The sequence below is a fragment of the Lactuca virosa genome, chromosome 8 (assembly GCF_052849685.1).
Source record: "Lactuca virosa cultivar CGN04683 chromosome 8, Lactuca_virosa_CGN04683_v6, whole genome shotgun sequence".
Lineage (NCBI taxonomy): Eukaryota > Viridiplantae > Streptophyta > Magnoliopsida > Asterales > Asteraceae > Lactuca > Lactuca virosa.
Window position 1 is genome coordinate 4,393,305 of NC_136433.1, and position 14,403 is coordinate 4,407,707.

General features: G+C 36.3%; 1 protein-coding gene across 1 annotated transcript; it reads left to right on the forward strand.

The window, feature by feature from the left end:
• Positions 1 to 6,497: 6,497 nt before the first annotated feature.
• On the forward strand, positions 6,498 to 9,237 carry LOC145128777 (chitinase-like protein). Its single transcript, XM_079063581.1, has 5 exons — positions 6,498 to 7,037; positions 7,475 to 7,525; positions 8,366 to 8,499; positions 8,658 to 8,758; positions 8,878 to 9,237. Exons 1-5 carry the CDS (start codon positions 6,711 to 6,713, stop codon positions 9,030 to 9,032), a joined length of 768 nt encoding a protein of 255 aa, XP_078919707.1. The 5' UTR covers positions 6,498 to 6,710; the 3' UTR covers positions 9,033 to 9,237.
• Positions 9,238 to 14,403: the final 5,166 nt, after the last annotated feature.

A 14,403-nucleotide genomic window follows, 5' to 3' on the forward strand; every position in this document is an offset into this window, starting at 1 on the left:
AGCCATATGAGTCGAAGTTTATCCATTCCTTTTACCTTCGGGATAAAAGCGATATCTGTGGGCCCCTCGATGATTTAGCGATGACACATGTGAGTGCTTGGCCAAGCCAGGACTGATTTGATTTGTTCAATCAGTCAGTCATCATAAATCGAAAATCGAGAAACAACAAATGGACAGAGAGAATGATTATAATCCATGTCTCAGTCCATATGATATCTAGAATGGAGGAATATATGATCCCTTATCTAATGGACAAGTCATTGACAAGGTCAGAGTTCGACAGCGGCTTTAAGAGCTACGATTGCCAGTTAGGTTTTGAAGTCATACTCAATAATAGTTTTAGACTTATCCAAGTGGGAGACTGTTGGATTAATGTCTAAGTCCATAACTATATTTGGTATGTACTTGACCCGACCTGGCATGGTCCATTTGGGTTGCACTTCACCGACACAATTTATATGGATAGTCTTTTGAGAATAGTATATTTATGATTTATATTAATATATTATAAGTTCTAATATATTAATATGGAATCATATTATTTAATTAGTATTGATCAAGAATTAATTTAGAATTAATTAAGTGATCAAAAAGAACTAATTAAATATGGACTCTTATATATATGGAATGGGCCAAGTTCATTTAGGTTGGGCTAAGCTTTCATGGATGGTCCATGGAGCTTTTAACCCATGGATCCTATGTAAATGAAAGGTCATGGGTATTAGGGTTTACATGGATGTAACCCTAATCCTCCATAATATATAAAGGGGTCCTTGGCTCACAAAATTGGCACAAGTGTGTGAAAAATAAGAGTGGGCCGATTTTAGTGTGCATACATATTCTCTCAAGTTCTTCCAAGGTGTTTTGGTGATTTGTGATTCCATTTGAGGCTTCCACACTATTGGGGCTAAGCTCTTAAAGCTTGAAGACATCAAGCTACATCAAAAGGTATGTCATCTAACTAGAACTTTGTAGTATAGGTGCTTCATAATATGCTAGTTAGGATGAAACCTTGGAATAGTTAATATTTGCATGTATAATAGAGAAAACATAGATCTAAGGTTTATAGGGTTGCATGTACACCATAGGAGTGTTAGAATGCTCAAAACCCAACAGTTGACTATGATGAAACCTTCTCACCAGTTGCGAAGATAAAGTCTATCAGGGTGATGCTAGCTATTGCCGCATTTCATGATTATGAAATATGGCAGATGGATGTCAAAACCGCTTTCCTTAATGGGAAGTTGGCTGAGGATGTTTACATGGCTCAGCCAGAGGGTTTTGTCAATGCGAAGCATCCGAATAGAGTGTGTAAGCTTGAGAAGTCCATTTATGGACTAAAACAAGCATCTCGCAGATGGAATCTTTGTTTCGATGAGAAAGTCAAAGAGTTTAGTTTTCTGTGAAGCGAGGATGAATCATGTGTATATGTCAAATCCAGTGGGAGTATAGTAAGCTTCCTCGTATTGTATGTCGATGACATACTACTCATAGGAAACGACATCCCGACACTGCAGGAAGTAAAATCCTGGCTTGGGAAGTGCTTCACTATGAAGGACCTCGGAGAGGCTGCCTATATTTTGGGAATAAGGATAGTGAGAAACAGAAGTAAGAGACTGATAGGACTTAGTCAGAATACTTACTTGGACAAGGTACTAAAAAGTTTTAGTATGGAGAATTCAAAGAAGGGGGAGTTACCAATCCAAAGTAATGCCAAGTTGAGTAAGACTCAAAGCCCGAGTACCGAAGTCGAGATAGCAGAAATGAGCCGAGTACCATACGCTTCCGTAGTTGGCTCGATTATGTATGATATGACTTGTACTCTCCCTGATATGGCCTTCGCTTTGAGCATGGAATGGTTTCTAGTCCTCGGTGGGAGTGATGACTTAAAGGTGCAAGGGTACAGTGACGCCAGCTTTCAGACCGACAGGGACAACTACCGTTCGCAGTCGGGCTGGGTCTTTACCCTTAATGGGGGGCAGTGACTTGGAAAAGTTCCAAGCAGGAGACCGTAGCTGATTCAACGTGCGAATCAGAGTACATTGCAGCGAGCGAAGCGTCAAAGGAGGCAATATGGTTGAAGAACTTCATTGGAGACCTTGGAGTTGTGCCATCCATAAAGGAGCCCATGGAAATTTTCTATGATAATGAAGGAGTGGTTGCCTTGACCAAGGAACCAAGGGATCATGGCAAATCTCGACATATCGACAGAAAATATCACTTTATTCGACATCGGGTGGAAGAAGGACTCCTCGTAGTGAAGAGGGTATCATCAGAGGATAACCCAGCAGATCCGCTTACGAAGGGACTGAGCAGGGTTAAGCACTTGCAACACGCTAGGAGCATTGGGCTGAAGGACGATATTAGTTTAGATTAGATAGTTTAGAAACATGTATTAGATAAATTGTAATTAACATTTGATGATTAAATAAAAGGGTATTATTTATTAGTAATGTTACTGTCTTATGTTAATTGTTTACCTATTGTTTCATTTTGCATGTTTTGACTTCCTGAATAATAAGATTATTCAAACGGTCTACAGTCGTTCATATGTTGGAAGTAGGTATGAATGAAGATTGTCATGAATTGATGTGTAGATTGTGTAAAGAGTATTAGACATAGCAAAATTTTGCTACAACGTTCATGAGTGCTTATGAACTTGGTTTGAGCATTGGAATAGACCCACGCTTGCTGGAATCAATTCATGGAATTTATCACGAGTGATCGCGAGACGATAATATCATATAGTCTTAAAACCTATATATATGGTTTATTGTTTGCTAATTGGTTGTGCATTGATAATGCGTAAACGCATCAGTAACTTGATGTTATAAAACACATTGTTGTGTATGATTTGATTAGTGGATAGTAAATGCATATAAGTTGAAGTTTATCTGTTCCTTTTATCCTAAGAGGGTAAAAGCGATATCAGGGCCCCTCGATGATTTGATTTGACTTATGTGTCGGGCCCGATCAGGACTGAATTGATGTGTTCAATTAAGTTCTATGTCAAATGAATTAGAGATCGAGAAACAAACTGCTGGACAATAAGTATGACCATGTTCCATGTAATTGTCCGCACGATATCTAGAACAGAGTATTATACGATCCCTTATCTTAAGGACAAGTTATTGATAAGATCAATAGTTTTGAGAACTGCGATTGCTAATCGGATTCAGAAGGTGCATTTGCATTTATAGTTATTAGACTTATCCAAGTGGGAGACTGTTGGATTAGTGTCTAAGTCCATAACTATGTTTGGTATGTACTTGACCCGGTTGTGCATGGTCCTTTTGGGTTGCCTTCACCAAAGCAACTTGACTGGAGGAATAATATAGAAAGAGGTGATTATGTTTATTAATATATTATAAGAATAATATATTAAAAGAGAAATCATATTTGTTTAATTAATATTGGTCAATAATTAATTAAGAGTTAGTTTTGTGATCAAAAGAAGTTAATTGAACTTAAGGGGCTGAACTGTAATTATGTGATAGTTACAATGTAGGGCAAGGAAACCCTAATAGATAGGGTGGACGAATTCTAGCGATAAAGCCTGAAGAATTCGTCCATAGGGATTCTAGAATTATCCTTGGGCTGCTTGGTGGCTAAGCAATCAGATAAGGATAACCATTGAAACCCTAATTCCTACACCTATATAAAGGACCCCTAGGCATGGGAATTTCGGCCACTTGAACCCTAGAAGTCCTAGAGCCAAAATTCTCCTCTCCCCTCTCTCTCTTGTTTCCTCCAATTGCTATTGGTGTTTGTGATTCATTAGAGGCACAACACTTGAGGTGCTAAGGTTCTCAAGGCTTCAAGATCTTCAATCAACAACAAGGTAATCATCTAGATCTGTTTACATATGTTAATTTTGAATATCATATGCTAGATCTAGGGTTTGAAAGTCTTGGATGAATGCATGTACAATATAGAAACCTAGATCCAAGCATTAGGGTTTGTATGAGCACATATGATGTTCTTTTGGCTCAAACCCATCAGAGGCTTTATGCCAAATTCTCCAAATGTGAGTTCTGGTTGCGTGAGGTGCAGTTTCCGGTGCACATCGTCAACCAGAAGGGTATCTTGGTCGACCCGGCCAAGATCGAGGCTGTGATGTGATGGGAGGTTCCAAGGACCACATATGAGATTCGGAGTTTCCTAGGTCGCGCAGGGTATTATCGGAGATTTATCCAGGATTTCTCCAAGATTGCAGTGCCTCTGACCCGTTTGACAAAGAAGAATGTGACTTTTCGGTAGGGGCCTGATCAACAGTTGGCTTTTGAGACTCTGAGGCAGAAGTTGTGTGAGGCCCCGATTCTTGTGCTTCCCGAGGGATTGATGAATATGTGGTTTATTGTGATGCCTCTATTTCGGGATTGGGAGTTGTTCTTATGCAGAGGGGTCATGTGATTGCTTACTCTTCGAGGTAGTTGAAGCCTCATGAGGTGAATTATCCTACGCATGATCTGGAGCTGGGGGCTGTGGTTTTTTCCCTTAAGATTTGGAGGCACTAGCTGTATGGAGTTAGGTGTGTTGTTTACACTGACCACAAGAGTTTGAGATATTTGATGGACCAGAAGAATTCGAACATGCTGCAGAGGAGGTGGCTGGATGTGGTAAAGGATTATGATTGCGAGATCTTGTACCACCCTGGGAAAGCCAATGTGGTGGTTGATGCTTTGAGCCGCAAGGCCGTGAGTTCATCTATCAGGGATATCTTTTTGAGGATGGTTGTCACTTCTTCTTTGTTCGATTTGATCAATAAGGCTGGGGTTGAAAAAGGAGAATTGGAAGGTCGAGCGGATCAGGAAGGTTGGGTTCCGACGACGGATGGGGTGAGGCAGACAGTTCTGGAGGAAATGCATAAGTCAAAGTTTTCTATTTATCCCGGGGCCACAAAGATGTATAGGGATATGAGGATGAGTTATTGGTGGCCCTGTATGAAAAGGGAGATAGCTTGGTTTGTTGAGCAGTGCTTGACTTGCAGGAAAGTCAAGGTCGAGCATCAAAGACCCCACGTCAAGATGCAACCCTTACCCATTCCCATGTGGAAGTGGGAAGAGATCACCATTGATTTCATCACAAAATTGCCAAGGACGACACGTGGTGTTGATTCTATATGGTTCATTGTTGATAGATTGACCAAGAGTGCATTTCATACCGATTGTCGAGAGTATATCCACCGAGAAGTTAGCTGACATCTACGTTCGGGAGGTGGTAGTTTGGCACGGGGTGCCAGTTTCAGTGGTTTTGGACCGGGATGTTCGTTTCACCTCCAAATTTTAGATGAAGTTTCATGAGGAGTTGGGTACTCTGCTGCTTTTTAGTACAACGTACCACCCCCAGATTGACGGCCAAAGCGAGCAGATTGTTTGTGCTATATTATTTGCGAGTAAGTCCACTGCCTTAGTCGTAATAGTTAGTTAGATAGTTGGTAAAAATAGTAGGTATAATAATTACGCATCATGCACCTTGAGACGGGGAATTACCTTATGTTTGTAATATCGGGGGTTGCACAGGTGGTATAGGATTCGAAATAGAAGAAACCGGTTATAAGTCGGATGTCGAGCAAAGTCTCGAAGGTAGTTGTTGGAAGATAGCTTAATGGTAAGCATGTGCAGAAGGATGGAGATGGAAAGGGAAGAATCGTCGCTAACAACCATGAGGAAGAAGAATAGAAACGCGACGAGAAGGATCAAAGTTGGGCTGATACCATGTAGGGTTTGATAAAATCACAACATGTTGTGGAAGATATTTCATTAACAATATATAATACACGGAGTGTAGAAAATACAAGAAACGATAAATACAACAAAATATATTCCTAATTTTAAGGGATTCTATAAGATATCTTTAATATCTTTAATATCGTTAATAATCCTTCATATTCCGGTTAAGCTTCATCGGCTTCGGCTTGAATTTGGAGCACCATCTTCTCCACTAATAGATGGTTTCCATATTTCTCACCGCCTTTTGATGTATATATGTTTATTTTGAAGTTAAAGAAAACATCTTAGTTTGTTCTTCACAACAGAAACCAGAGACGCTCTCACGACCACCTACTCCCCACAGTACCGTCCCTCGCCTTCTCTGTTAACTACAATACCACTCTTTCCTTACCTATTTTGTTCATATGAATTTATTGAATTATCGTTGAAAGACCCTTACAATTTCTAGGTAAGTTTAGTATAGTCATTGATTCATAATATTCTTCCAATTTTCGTCATTTTTACTCTACCAAATTAAGTTTTTTTATGTCACGTGTCAATTTCTTATAAGTTTTGATATTTTTCATTTTATTGTAATTTTAGATTTTTTTTTTTAATTTTTAAAATTAATAAGTCACATGATATTTTTATTTATATATTTAATGTATTTATCAAATGTAATGAATGTGATTATAAATTATTAAATTACAATAATAAATACGTTTGTTTCTTTCGTATATAAGGACCTACACAATGACACATAGTTAATTATACCAATATAAACACATGTAGTACTTTCATAGTTCCCTAGTTCCATGTATGTCCGTATATTTTCATTTTAGACTATGGAGAAACAACCACCAGCACCAGCACCGGCACGTAGTGTTCCTCTGCCGTCGGCTTAAAATGAAGACGATCGCCTCACCACCAATTTAGCCCTACCAATTTACGACCTCGCTCCACCCTAAATCAAGATCACAACACACCCGCAAATCAATAATGAAACCCACTTCTGTCACTCCTCGTTCCCCTTTTCCCACTCAACTTTGTTCTCTCCGTCGGACCCATATTCTCTCTCTAGTGTCTATCTCTACACCATCACCACCGTTTCTTCGTTTCTTCTCCGTTCGTTGTAATTCCTCGACTCCTTCTCCTACCACTGTAAATTTCAAAGTCCCCAAGGAAAATTTTGTTATTAAAGACGATGTTGCAATCGAGAACTTTGAGGTTGAAGTTGGGAATCCTAAGTTTCCGTCTTATCCTTTTCCGGCTAGATTAAGCTTAAGCGATCAGGCTTTCTTTCTTTTAACCTTCATCGCTTGCACGGTAATTCTTCTTATTGGTCGATGGTAATTCTGTTATCTGTGATATTCCAAAATTTGGGTTATGTTTCGTCTGTTGAATCGTGCTTGACATGGAATTTCTTTTGAATATCTATTTAAACTTTATTGGTGAACGACTCCACGAAGTTCTATACATTCTTAGTACTGGGTTTTATTTTCAACAGATTGGGGTTAATCACTTAATACTTGATGCTTGAATTGAGTTTACTTTGCTTAATCGAACTGGCAATATGATGGTTCTTTCAAATTCGTTTGATAAATAGTTTTACTACTTAAATTGCCCTAAAGAAAGAAAGAACTTAATTTTCATGGTTATCAATTAGGGCTGGAACAAATAAAATTGATGGGAATTAGATTCTTGTTATTGATAAGATCATAAAGTATTGGTTTTTAGCTTAATGAATGATATATGGTATGCAGGCTACAGCTGCATTCACTGGCTTTGTTATGGCAGCTGTTCCAACACTATATGTAAGTTTTTGGCTTTCCCTGTTTTGTTATGAAGATACTTATGCTGTTTGCTGCAATCTTGTTAAAGGCCACTTTGGATGTTATTTTATTCATGTGGTTTATTTGGTTGAACTTGAACAAAATGTGTTTTTGGAGATAATTCTTTGGCATTAGCAGGAAAAAAAATTGTCAACTGATTTGATAATATCTTTTATAAAGAGAAGTCATTGTCTTTTTTATTACTCATCTATCAAATAGGAGTACATAAGAAAAAGAGTTTGATTTCATGAACCTTTTCATCATTCTAGTAATGTTTCTGGTTGAACCAGGGATATCTTAATTAGTAGTCATATACAAACATACTTGGGTGTTGTTTCTTTCCTACTTGTTGGACTTAATGGGGACAAGACTTAATCTGGTAAGCTATGTATGCATGTTTCTTTTTGACTTAATACAAAAAGAGTAACTCAACGAAAGTTAGGAAAGCAAGGTTTTCCCATTAAGTCTTAACTTTTTATAAATTTTCACTCATTTATTTTTGTCCTAATTCCCCAAGTGTTCCATCATAAGTTTTGAAAAAAAAAAAGGAGAAACATGGGCTCAGTATAGGTGGCCATATGAATGATTAGAACTAAGAACTATACAAGCAGTGTGGCTAAAACATGCCCTATGCCAATCTATAATTCTGTAGAAGGATACCCTTAACTGAAAATGCGTGTTGATGCTTTATAAGACTTTTCAGGCACAACAATTATTACATTAGAAGATAAGTGCCATTGTACTTGAACTTTTTTAGATTCATAAATCTGCAACTTTCCCCTGAAATATAAGCTGTGAATTTGTGTTTTGTGATACGCACAGGCGATGAGTAGAGCTGCAATTTCTTTTGCAAAGTTGGCAGATACTGCTCGTGAGGAACTTCCTAGTACAATGGCTGCAATCAGGCTCTCTGGCATGGAAATCAGTGATCTTACACTCGAGCTTAGTGACTTGAGGTTACCACTTAACCACTTATATATGAAATTTTTTAACTTGTCATCACAAATAGATTATTTAGATATTGATTTTGGTTCACATAATTTCCTAGTTATGTGAACGAACTATTTTGAAACATTTGTTGCAGTAATAAAAAGTTATTGAGTTTTGATTTCAGCCAGGAGATCTCTGATGGGGTAAACAAGTCTGCTCAAGCTGTGCAAGCAGCAGAGGCTGGAGTCCGACAAATCGGTTCTCTGGCTCGACACAAAACTATGTGTACGCTTCAAACTTCAAACTTCAAACTCTCTCTTTAGTCTTTACTTTATCTTTATTACCCACCCTGCCTTTGTTATAATAGGCTTATAGCATATTCTGGTTTTTGTGTAAAAAAACAGCAATGATCGAGGAAAGAGCAAGCCTTCCGGTCATCTCAATACAACCGGTTGTTGCTGGGGTCGCCAACAAGACTTCACAGGCTGTTGGCCACGCCACCAAAACCTTTATGAATATCATATCTGGAACTGGAACTGACTCCACCCTAGACATCTAATTCTCTCTGTTTTTTTTTTCCGTTTTATGAGATCATGGAGCCCTAGACATCTATAAATTTTTTTTAATACTTTTAGAAATCACACAGCATGTATAGTTTTAATAAACATCTTCAACTATTATTATACATTCCAAATGGTTCTAGTAAACCTGTATGATTCAACAATGTCAAATTCTTTTTAATTCAACCATCTCCTAAACTACAATGAGTACGTGGAAAATAAAATCAAAAACCGCGTTGCTATTTTATAAACATAATAACTATTTATGAATATATATATTTTTAAGAAATGGTTGATAAAGTGTTGGTAGGCCTCTATTTCTTACTAGTGTCGCATAAACTGCAGTCTTGCTGCAAGGCTATTTGAAATGTCACACTTTTTTTTTTTAATATTTGTTTATTATATAAAAGGTAATTGCAAAAGTTAATGTGAGATAATTAAAAGACCAATGTGGATAGTCTTAGCTACCTACAATGGAAGACTAAAAACAATTTCAGCACTTTTACGAAATTATTACAAGAGAAATTTCATCAAATGACCATAGGGAAGGGGTGTTTGAACATTTTGACCATGAAAATTTGAGTTTTGTAGAATGACCAAGGGATCCGCAGAGAGGGCTCTGCGGAAGTCTTTTACCTTCTGAGGAATGTGAATAGTAACGAGGAATTGAGGTGTCAAGGGAAAAAGACAAAAAAACGGTTTGTTGCATACTTTCGCAGAAAGGGCTCTACGGAAAGGTTGTTGAGGCTCTGCGGATCTGTTCTTCATCAGCACACCTCTGAGGAACTGTTCTTCGGCTAACCATGGCAAAAATCGGGATTTCATTACTGTTTCTTATCAATTAACCTAGGAAACACCCTAAAAAGCATATAACTGTTCTTCTTCCCATCGTTCCGCAGCAAAGCCCCAACCTCCCTTCCAAAAATCCGTCACTTCCGCAGCCAACAAAGTGAGAACCGGTTTTTGGTGTGATTTTACAATGTTACCCTTTCCACCTCATTTCCGCAGAACTATTCACTTTCCTCATAAGGATTAAGCCTTCCGCAGAGCACCCTCTGCAGAAGTGATGGTCATTTACCAAAATCGATTTTTTTTATGGTCAAAATCTTCAAACCCTCCATTCCTTTTGGTTATTTAACAAATTTTCTCTTATTACAAATATACAACTATTCCACTTCAATAATTCATATGTTTGTCGTTCCCATAATTCAATTATTTATCAAACTGATTAAATCAGTTGGGAATGCATCACTAATAAAAATGGTATAAAGCTTAGTGAAATAGTATATCGTTCTCCCACTCATAAAAGCTAGAATTGCACATGAAAATATACAACTACAAGTAAAGGGAAAGATAAAAGCCCTTTATATGCTCTTTATAAATTTTGACAACAAAGAATGTCCATGGAAAACCGGGGATATCCGTCATCACCCGCCAGAACACTTCCATTGTACAAACCTTCCCTTTTGCACTTGATACTATATCCCTTTAACATGAAAAAGTCGTTTCCATAAGATAGTCTAGTAGCTACACCAAATTACCATTTGGCCCTTCAAAATGTATCCAACTTTTCAACATCTATAATCCAATTATCTAAGAGATAACATATGGCGATTTCAAATGTCATAGAGTTAGTCATTCCAATCGAAGATAGAGGTTCAAACAAATAAATATAGTTAACTAATCCTACTATTGAGAGCGAAGGCTCTATACACACATTGCGTCTCTCTCGTCAAAAATTTTAAAGCATTTATAAATGGTCGATCAAAATCCACAAGTGGATCCATATTGAAATTTCGGAATCCAAAGTAGTCCATATTGAAATGCAGTAGATCCATATTTTTTACATTGAAATTTTGGAATTCATATTCAAATTTTGAAATCCAAAATGCATCCATATTGCTTAAATTTTGGAATCAAAGTGGATTAATGAAATTGATTTTTAATTATTGTTATAGTTTTGTTTATTTTTAATTATTGTAAATTTAGTTTGAATTAATCAAATTGATTTTTATTAATTCTAAATTTATTTATAAATAAATCATATTTCTTATATATTTGTTAAAACATATAAAAAGTGAGAATAATGAAGGATAACCATTTTTTACGTTAGAAGGGATATCATTATTAAACATCAAAATTTCATATTTGTTTAACCTATGGTTTAAATATCATATTTATCTTTTATAAACTTTTAAAATATCATATTTCCCCGAATATTTATTTTTAACCCTTTTAAACATTTCATAATCATTTTAAATCTTTATTTTTTATCAATCCACTATCATACCCCTCTTACATCCCTTTGTAATCAAGTTCTTCAATAGCATGGACATAGATGTGAAGTTGAAGGTTTAATTTCGTTCCATGAAAATGAAAATAAGTTGTGCATTCTTGTGGGTTTTTTAATGGCAAAAAAGAAAGTTTAATTTGGCATCTCTCTAGCCCTATTCCTATGTACTGTTACAAAGAATGGTGAAGAGTCCCTGGCCAATGCTTTGTTAAATTTGTCATGATGATGCTTTTTATAATTTCTTACAATATTTTTATGATATTTTTTTTCTTATAGATTTTTCTAATACAATGTTTTAAACTTTGCTTATAATTTCTTTTGACTTTTTTTTATACTTTCATATAATTTTCCTAAAACTGCTTTTAAACCAAATATTGTTTAAATGTTTTAAAATTTTCTTACAAGTTTTTAATTTATTTTTACATTATCATATAATTTTTTTATAACTTTCATATAGTTATTTCTAAAATTTCGTTAAATACTAGTTTAGAATGTAATATTAAAAAAAATTAAAATAGTTTATAAACTTCTAATCAAAGAGTATAAAAAAATTATGATAGTTTTAAAACATTTACATTATATAGATTTTTTTTATTTGTTACGTAATATTTTCATTTTATATTTTTAAAAAACCCTCCATATTTAAAAAAAAAACAAAAGAAAAAAATATATAAGAGGCTATACAAAATATTTCACAAGAAAAACATATTTATTAATTAAAAAACAAAATTTTGAATTGATTAATATTTAATTAATATTTATGATAATATGTTTTTGCTAAAAAGAAATTAGTAGAAAATTGATTTGTCAAATCAAAAGACTATAAATGGGATAAATAATCAATCATTATAGATACTTTAAAAATAACGTTTGGAAAAATAATACAAACAAATATGAAAAATAAAATCGCTATTAAAAGTGCGGGAAATAACTTATCAGGGTAATTAACTTTTCGTTTTGTTCACATTTAGGCAATTTCTATTTTTTGTACACATTTAACCATTTAACTTGTTAATTGTGACATCCCCAATTTCACGGTCAGGTTTCGAGCCTGCTAGCGTTCCACTGGACTGTCTAGAATAGTCCGTGGTCGTCATCTATACTCTGCTAGATTACTAGATCATCAATAAAGTCAAAGCCTCTCATCTTATCAATACACACACACGTTTAAATCAAATAAAATCATGTTATAATATTTCATCTAACACATATATCAGAAAGTACAGATAATAGTCACATTTAGAATATTATCATCTAGATACTTCATATCTATGTGTAAGTCGAAGTTACTATGCACTCACTTGTTAAAGTGATGATTCGAAACTCGTGTAGTGCTTCGCTTCTAGCACTTGACCTTTATTTTAACTTGACATAGTATCAATATCACTAAGTCTTAGTCTAACGTTTCTAATGATAGTCTAGACATATCAATCATTCTAATAAATACTAACAGTTCTATTAAATAAGGATCAGCCATGCAGGACAGTTGGGAGGCAGGACCATTTCGGTATGTAGCCTTTCTGAAATCCAACAACCAAGCGAATATGACCATTCTAGTCACCTCTCCCGTAAGTAGATAAATCAGTATTATAACTTGGAATTACTGATAGTTCTTATTTATAGGTTCATAATAATGACTTATGACTATAAATATAAGTTACACTGAAAGAACTAGAGTGTAGCTTAACTTACAGAGGTTCCTCCTAACCAAAGTCTGAAAATCGCATTCGTAGGGCTCCTACTTGATGGCTACTACTTGGTTGAATACCTCAGAGGTTGCAGGGATTCGCCGGAAGACAAAAACTAAGGGAAAATGGCCTAAAAGGTTGGAATACTCGAGAGAGAAGGCTTGTAGGGTTATGAGGGTTGAAGCATATAGACGAGTATTTATAGCATAAAAAGGTCAAGCGCGTCACACATGTATGGATGCGCGTCGCGCCCTATGGCCATGTTGGCTCCTTTGGGCTTCTGCTACGTGTCGCGATATTGGTGGTCCACATACCCACCTTCTAAAAGGTGCCATGTGTCACATGTATAACGTCGTGTTCCGAATCGTTTCCTAATGCGAGGTAGTGACCGAAAATCAGGTATCATCAGGCTAAGGGCCTTTGAGGAAAATGGATTTAGACCTATTTGAGTGTGGGTAATGTAATTCAGATGATCCGGGAGTTTGGTTTGTGTTTTGGAGCCAAGGGGTATTTCGGTAAAGTGTTAATTAGGGCTTTTATGGAAATTGGATTTTAATTCGGGAAGTTTTAAGGCAATTATGAGTTGATAGAAGCATAGACCTTCTCGTTACCTTTTCGTGGATATAAGGATCGTCGGAAATGGACTTATAACAAAAAAGTTATGGCCTTCGGATGTTTGGTGATTTTAGGGTTTAACCGAGTACGCGGGGTGTACACAAGTGTACGCGTGACGTACTAGTGAGAAGGTCGGTACGCGGGGTGTACATTGGAGTATGCTGAGCGTACTAAGGAAAATGATCATGCATGCCTTATAGAGTACGTTGGGCGTACCAGTAGTACGCAGGGCGTACTCCAGTCAGACCCAAACCCTAATTTAGGGTCTTGGACCTTATCTAAGCTCCTTAACTCACCACCAAACCCTATTATCTTCAGCCTCCATCCCTCTAAACCCTAAAATCGAAACCCTGTCCCCCATTTGAGTGGTTTTTGAGCTTTTGGTGGTATTTCTTGCTTTTTGGTGTTCATAGAAGAAGAAGGAACTTCTTGGAGAACTATGGGATTGCTTGAAGCTTTTGGATCCAGGCTTGTTGCATCTTGATCTACATTTTGGAGGTATAAAGTTTCTATCTTGATGACTCTAAGTGTTAGATCTAGTTTAAGTAGTATTTTGGGTTCGTTTTGGTCCTTAGAGTAATCCGTGTGAGTATGAACTACTCCAAGAGCTTAGAATGTTGGATCTTGGCCTTTGGGAGGTCCCTTGTTCATAAAAGTGTTATCTTGATGAATTATTTAAGTCCATGCATGAGTTTGGATGTTTATTGTGGATGTTATTAAGGATTTGGTCCCATTAAGCCATGCAAAGGAGTAAAGTTTCCAACTTTATGTGTT

What these genes read in the sequence shown, in the direction of transcription:
- LOC145128777 (XM_079063581.1), top strand. Translation starts at nt 6,711, where the DNA reads ATGAAACCCACTTCTGTCACTCCTCGTTCCCCTTTTCCCACTCAACTT. An exon ending in CAGCTGTTCCAACACTATAT is followed by an intron (nt 7,526 to 8,365) that starts GTAAGTTTTTGG and finishes TGATACGCACAG; the next exon opens with GCGATGAGTAGAGCTGCAAT. An exon ending in CTCGAGCTTAGTGACTTGAG is followed by an intron (nt 8,500 to 8,657) that starts GTTACCACTTAA and finishes TTTTGATTTCAG; the next exon opens with CCAGGAGATCTCTGATGGGG.